The 7,511-nt window shown below is 28.7% G+C and overlaps 1 protein-coding gene across 1 annotated transcript; it reads left to right on the plus strand.

The window, feature by feature from the left end:
• Positions 1–209: 209 nt before the first annotated feature.
• Positions 210–4,983, plus strand: LOC132758742 (uncharacterized). Its single transcript, XM_060750442.1, has 5 exons — positions 210–341; positions 763–897; positions 1,399–1,564; positions 1,956–2,059; positions 2,618–4,983. Exons 1-5 carry the CDS (start codon positions 296–298, stop codon positions 2,746–2,748), a joined length of 582 nt encoding a protein of 193 aa, XP_060606425.1. The 5' UTR covers positions 210–295; the 3' UTR covers positions 2,749–4,983.
• The last annotated feature ends 2,528 nt before the right edge of the window (positions 4,984–7,511 follow it).

Genomic DNA, 7,511 nt, shown 5'->3' on the forward strand with positions numbered 1-7,511 from the left:
CTTACGTGGTACACTTACATTTACAGTAAGTATGACACTCATTGGTCTATGTTAAATTAACACAACAACTTTGCGAGGGGTATTTTAGTAGAATGTTAAACATTGACAAGAACATGTCAACTAACTGTATTCGTTAAACAAAATATGTCCCTTACCTTTTTAGATTTTGTCAATTTCTTGGGTAATCTAAGTTTGTTGGCAGCAAACAGATTTTGCAAAATGTCATACAATCTATTTCAGGACGACGGACTCGAAGAGTAAAACAAAAGGTGTGCTTTGTCTTGGATTTGCTCAGATGGGTAACAGAAATGTTGCAGAATACAGTGTTGTTCGTTTAAATGGTATGTTAATACATGATGCTCTCATATAATTAAAGACTTGTTAATGCAATCATAAATCATTTCACTAAGGCTTATTTATACATTGTGTGCTCTTATCACGAATCTAAAAATATTGTTAATGCTATGTTTGTATACCATTTCTATATATATTTTTCCTATGTTTTGAAATATGAGGTGTAAGAATTCTAAATTGTATGTTTTAGGCTTTTTGACCGCAATGAAGAGACAGTAGAATCATTTACCTTCATCTTAAACGCTTTATGCTAATTCCATTCTTTAAAACTTTTTTTGCTGAATTCAATACATTTTATAATTCACTAATATTTAGTATATGTTTGCATATGTTAGAAAGGCACTATTGGTTTCTTAGAATGTATAATGGTCATCTATAACACAGCTCATGTGTTTTTTTTCTTTTCAGCTCGAAACCCGAATGAAAACACATTGCTCAGTCCCCAGACACTTTCAAAAGAGGCGCTAACGTTCCCTACGCTCAATGAAACCTGTGTTCTAAGTAGTGATCAGCGGAATATAACAGCACTTATCAGACAGACAGGTTTGCTACTTGTCGTTTTGTTTAATTTATGCAGAGTATCTTATGTATTGAAAATGAATATTTTCTCATCACATTTTATAGTACAATCTACTTGAAATTAATAATTCAAGTCTTCTCACTTCTTTAACTCATTATATTAATAAATTTCCGTGTACTGCCTCCGATTTTGTCTGAATAATAATAATAATAATAATAATAATAATAATAATAATAATAAATCATAATAATAAAAGCAACAATAACAACAATGTTAACAAAAACAATTGACGCCAACCAACAAACAATAGCAATTTCATTTTTTTAACTGTAACATTGTCCTTGATAAATAGAAACAAATAATCAGTTATTGTTTTGGATTTCTAAAATATTACAACATTATCTTTATCATTTTGCGATTAGTTATTTTATATTTTGATAGTATCAACGGGAGGTATAGTCATATCACTGTAACATTTTTATGGACGTTTTGATAATATATCAGTATGTCTCGTTTCTTGATAGAACCAAGATGCGTTTTTCCAGACGAAATGATTCGGTCATGGAATTTCACCTACAGAAGTGCAAAATATGTAGCCTTTGCTAAAAAGACATTTACTATAACTTTGATGGACGGAAATAAAACAAGATTTGATTGTAGCGTTAGAGACGGCGATCTTTATGTTTTCAGGTAATTTTGACCACGTTAATCTTTTGAACGCATAAAAAACCATTTTCATTGGCTGCAGGTATTTTGTGTATGTGATGCTATTATTGCTGTTTGATTATGAACAGTTAAATCTAATATAAAATAATATTAGGAACTCTCGATTTACTGCAGGAATATATTGTATGCATATTATTAGTTTATTATAGACAGATACAAACGAGCAATTCCGTTATTCACTTTTTACACGTAGTATTTGTTTCTTTAGAATAAAAAAATATGTTTTACTATATTACGTTTCCAGTAACAGAACAGAGAAAATATATGGGTACATATAAGGCAATATTGGATAACAATACACTTAAGTTAAACATAGTCTGTTAGAATTGGATGTGATTTTATACTAATATTATAGAGCCCCAGGATTCAGAGATCGTTCGTCTGATGGCATTGTGTGTTTTAATATAACAAAACTTGTCGAGGACCCACATTACCAGTATGAAATGTCTAGATTAAATAGTAAGTTAAATGATTTATGTTACTACTTACAAATAACTTCATCCTTTATATGTTTATTTGAATGGATAAAGGTTATTCAATTCTTTAAATAAATTATACTGTTCCTATTAAAACAACTACAAATATTTAAAAAAATATTTGGTGGCAGGTTATTAAATTCAAGATAATTATTAAGTTTTATGCATACATTTTTATTCTAACTAAATATAACAAACAAAGATATTTCATACTTTTATTCCCATCAAATATAACATACAATTTTTTTTTATAGATTGTACACCATTTTATGAATTTGTCTGAAGTGTTTGTTGTTTTATTAGTGTTAGTTGTATAGCAAAGTGTCCCACTTGTTACATACACTATATTCGTAAGCATGACAGAAAACACTAATTATTACTAATATTTGTACTATTTTGAATGGGCAAACAATGAAAAATATGTCATTTATTCAGTTTGAACTTTAAATATAGAAAATACTTTGTATCTCCTTTATTTCACATGAAACATTATGCCAAAGAAATATTTTTAATTGTTGAGTGTTATTTTTAATGATTTTAGGTGGGGAGGAGCCAACTGTTGGCGGTCACATTGACGAGATGGTAAAGTTATTTCCGGCAGGTAAACCAATCAGTTTACACGACCATTGTGATTGGATAGACAGTCCAGCAAGACCACAATACTTGTACTGAGATATACCAGATATTTCAGAGGTATACCAGATATATCAGAGGTAGACCAGATATATGACAAAGTGGTATACCAAATATATCATAATATAAGGGGTAAATAGACTGGTAGTTTAATTACTCTTGTGTGAAACAGACGAGTTGAGCTGCCTGCAATAAATCTAAGTTTGTACAGTGTGATTAATTAGGTAGAAACACTGCATGTTTGTGCATTCAGACTATTACAAGGACAAATAAATTGTTGTAATATATTTTGTTTATAGATATTATGTCACTGTTGAACTATATGTATTGTTAAATCGATATATTATGGTGTTATCATTGCTAGATTGTTTAACTTTGTTCTTTTTAATCATGTTAGTTGTATATAAGTAAACTTAATAACTGCAGAAAAATTGAACATTTATTGATTATGTATATGTTAATTTTTTGATTTCTTGCATCTTTTTATTTCACGTTTATTCATGTTGGTATGATATTTACTATATATATTTAACGTGACTATTTCCCTAACTGAAGATATAGTTGTTTCATTTTTAATAGTTTAATGTTGTTGTAAAGAAACAAGCCGTTATAGAAATATTAAACAAGTACTACAGTTTACTTCATTCAGGATCTTACTTATATCTTTTTTTCTAAACAGATAAAAGGTCTCTATGGCCAATATTTATTTACTATAATTGTTTAATTATGAAAATGTGAGGCATTATATTTTAGTGTGTATTTTTCATTTTGATTGAAAGAAAACAATCATCATGTTTTATAAGCTATTTTCACAACTTTAGTTGTTGAAACTAAACAAATGTTTTCGGTGTGGTGATTGCTTTAGTGGACACTATCGTTTAAAAATACATTATTTCACTTTGTTTCAAACATTCGTATTATAAATCAATATTCTTATTATTTGGCGATAACTGGAATATGAAATGTGTACATCTTATGTTTAAGAAATAATCTGTCAATATATTATGATGTAAATCACATAATAAAATGATTTGCATTCAACTGGTAAGATGATGAAATGAATGTAAACGTAGAATATGTTATCAAAGTCAAGTGCAAGCAAGTTTTTAACTGAATTGTGTCTGTGAATACATTTCTAATGGTTTATCTTTTTTGTCGTAGTAATTTATTATATACATGTATGCAAAAGCCATTTCTTATCCATTAACACCATGCTAGAACTGGTTGTTTTATATGTTTAACTCATTGAGATATTATATGAAGTTTCATATATGTGTATATGGCGCAATTATCTTAATATTCTTCTGCAGTGTCATCTATATGGAAAGTAAGCATGAAGTAAGTTTAAATATTTTTAGGTTTGAATTTGATCAATTATGTTTCCATTTAAACCAGTTTATTACCATTTATTTTTCAAAAGTTGATCTGAGATTGAATATTACAATTTAGCTATATTAGAATTAAAAAACAATACATTTAATTTCATGTTCTAAGGCAAAACAAAACTGATTCGTATGTTTTCATTTATCAAGAAATAAAAGCAGAATATAATTTGCCTTAAGGTTTATAGGATTATTGATTACAGATTTACTATTGGTTTAATATTACTTTCTGTCATACTTGAAGTAATTTAAGATCAAACATACCTAGCTAGATACGATGACCTACCTACTAAGGCTACTTAGGCCAGTATGAACAAAACAATCGACATTTGCTTTTAATTTTCGTTGAATAATTTAGTAATAAATGACAAAAAATTTGTTTGAAGACATTAAAGATATATCAAGTGATCTATATTGTCTTCTTTATGCAAATGACAATATTATAAAAGAATACATTATGTTTTAATTATGTATTATTTAATCTATTGATACCGTGCTTTACCTTTCTTGAACATGATATTGAACAATAAAATTACTACATAAATGTTATGCTTTTTTTTCTCTCATAAAATACACCGACAAATCATTTTATAAAGTTAATGAAAGTTTACATTTTCGTATTTAAAAATATGATTCTTCTCATTGAAATGCGATACGTGGTATTAACCCTTTTGAATTAGGACATTCTCTCATACTAACTAATGTTATGATTAGCGTATGCGCCTTCTACATGGCGCAAAAATAACGGTGTCGATATAAATATACACAATAAAACATACAACTAAATCATTCAGTATCTATTAAAAACTAGAATAAAGTAAAAATGGGCCATTTAAGTTTGTAGACACATTGAGAACACTTTAAATATACTACACATTCAACCACTATTAAAACACATATCTTGCTACTACATGTATGTACATGATGAAAATGAATATTAAATGCAAAAATATTATTCTTTGTATGTTTGAATATTTGCATGTGTTGAAACAAGTTTTATTTACTTATAACCTGACTAAACTTTCAACCAGAATAAAAATGTTGCTTCATAGTTCTACGAGTTCAGTGGTCTTATATCTTAACATCTATCTTATGATGTTTATAGGTCATCAGCGTTTCAGTCGTTAAACAATAAGTTACGTAATACATTATTTTTTCACGTGCACAGCAGGCACACTGACTCTATTACATAAACTGAATGCATATTTATAGAATCTTGTCGCGTTCTTAAGAAATGTACCATTTGACTTTTCTTTAGAATTTCAAGCACAACTACGTCAAAATGCAAATAGAATTGAATGAATAATGTTACTGTCTATTTCGTTCATTTTAAATCTACTCAATCATAACAAATGTTCAGACAAAGACGTAACTTTCTCTTACGTAAATACAAATGTTTTGGCATGCAAGCAATGAAGTACAAGGAAATAAACAAAATGTTTTAAAATACAGACTTTCGCTTCTCACAAATACTTATTATGTTTACATTTTTATATCAATACATATTTTATAAATAAGTAAGAAATGATTTTCAAAATGTCTGTTACTCAGCTGGCACTGGTCTGATAGTATGATTTTTGTTTTACTCAAATGTCACATTTTGAACACAAATAACCCAAATCGTGATATTGTTATGCATAATGCAAGTACTCAAGACCTTGTTAACATTTTATATACATGAATTTCTAAACGACAATGAAATGATCAAAATAATATCTCCTCTATTCTGAAGACATTAATTGTCATCGTATTTTATCTGTATGCAAATTAAACAATTTTTATCACCTTGCACCATTTGTCAACAATTATGTTCCATTAGTTCTAAGTTTTCTATTTCATATGAAACTGATAGATATATACTCGCAATTGTCTTTTACAAATCTGATTTATGCAATTATAAGAAACAGAACGCTCTTTTCGAAACTAACTCAAGAACGTAATTACTGTTTCAAAACAGATGATTGATTGTATTAAAACTGCTGCCTAGTTAAAGAATAACCAATATCTGCATATCATTGTTTAAATCTAAAAATAATGTTTATTTATTTCTATGTGTATAAGTTTTGATTTATCAATGACCGGAATAAAGTCAAAATCATTCACTCTACGTGTGCAGGAATAATGACAGAAAGAAGAGTGATGTTTCCCACTCTGTCTGTGAAACCATTAACTCAACTGTACATATAGACATACTGAGATATATCGATCCATTTAATGACAAGAAGTCATGCCATAGGAAATCTTCGAAAATTCCAATATGTTACAAGTTTATTCTTCCTATCTAATATGTTACAAATAATATTACATTAAAGTACTTCCTCCTCAAAAGAAATGAAACTGAAAGGTAGGTTATACGCAAAATTAGTGTACACCAATTTATAGCTCAATACTGTGCTGCATAAAATTTTGTTTTGATCATCAAAACGTACAATATTGTTTAATTAGAACACATTTACATCTAATCTTACTTTGACTGGATATTGAGATTGTAAGAAAGCAGTACCATATTTCTTATAGGGACATTGATCATTACAAATAGAATTTTGTTGTTACATTTGTCGAATCAGCAACAACAACAACAACAACAACAACACTTATTACCAGAACGTTGAAAAGTCATGGTCCGTTTAAGAAAGGTGTTTATGTACATCTTTCTTTTGACATTTTTTTGGTCATTCTACATGTAACACCTTTTTGGCTTTTTATGGATAATTTACCAGTAATTACTTTTTTCTCCGCAAGTGACCGACAACGTATTCCACATGATCCTCCTAGGGATTAATTATCACGAAAAAGTTTCGCTTTGGCCAAGGATCGGACCCGAGATCCGTGGATCATAAATCCGGTGCTCTCCCTGTTGAACTAAGCGGACTAACGTAAATCAAATACTTCGTTCAAAGTAACATATACACAACCAGACACTGATATCATTATCGTATTATATCGTATTTCATCATCATGTATATTACCCTTAAAGCCGCACACAAATACAAAAACGAGAATGGTGAAGGTTTTCTTTCATATAGACTCTTCAAGGACACCAGTAGTTGATTACATTCTGGCATTACGGACTTAATTATAACTAATCATGTAAAGTTTTCAATGAAGTTTCTCTTAATTCAATTTATATGAATTTTTAAGTTCATGAAACAGTTAGCCTAACACCTGTGAAATAAAAGAAATGAATATAACATTATACATTAGTTACACTTTGAATACGTTTTAACGACAGAAACTTTTGTTTCATTATATTTTGTTCCTATTGCTAAAAACTATCAAAATGGAGTTAAAAAACTAATTTGCTTCAATCCAGAACAAATTGCTCAAACATAATTGACATCATTGTTGACGACAAATCAATATTACCGACTTGGAATGTAAATACAATATTATCAGATTTAACTAAGACTATACAGTCAC

This window comes from Ruditapes philippinarum, unplaced genomic scaffold, assembly GCF_026571515.1.
Source record: "Ruditapes philippinarum isolate M1 unplaced genomic scaffold, ASM2657151v2 ctg26335_1_1_1_1, whole genome shotgun sequence".
In the NCBI taxonomy this organism is placed as follows: domain Eukaryota; kingdom Metazoa; phylum Mollusca; class Bivalvia; order Venerida; family Veneridae; genus Ruditapes; species Ruditapes philippinarum.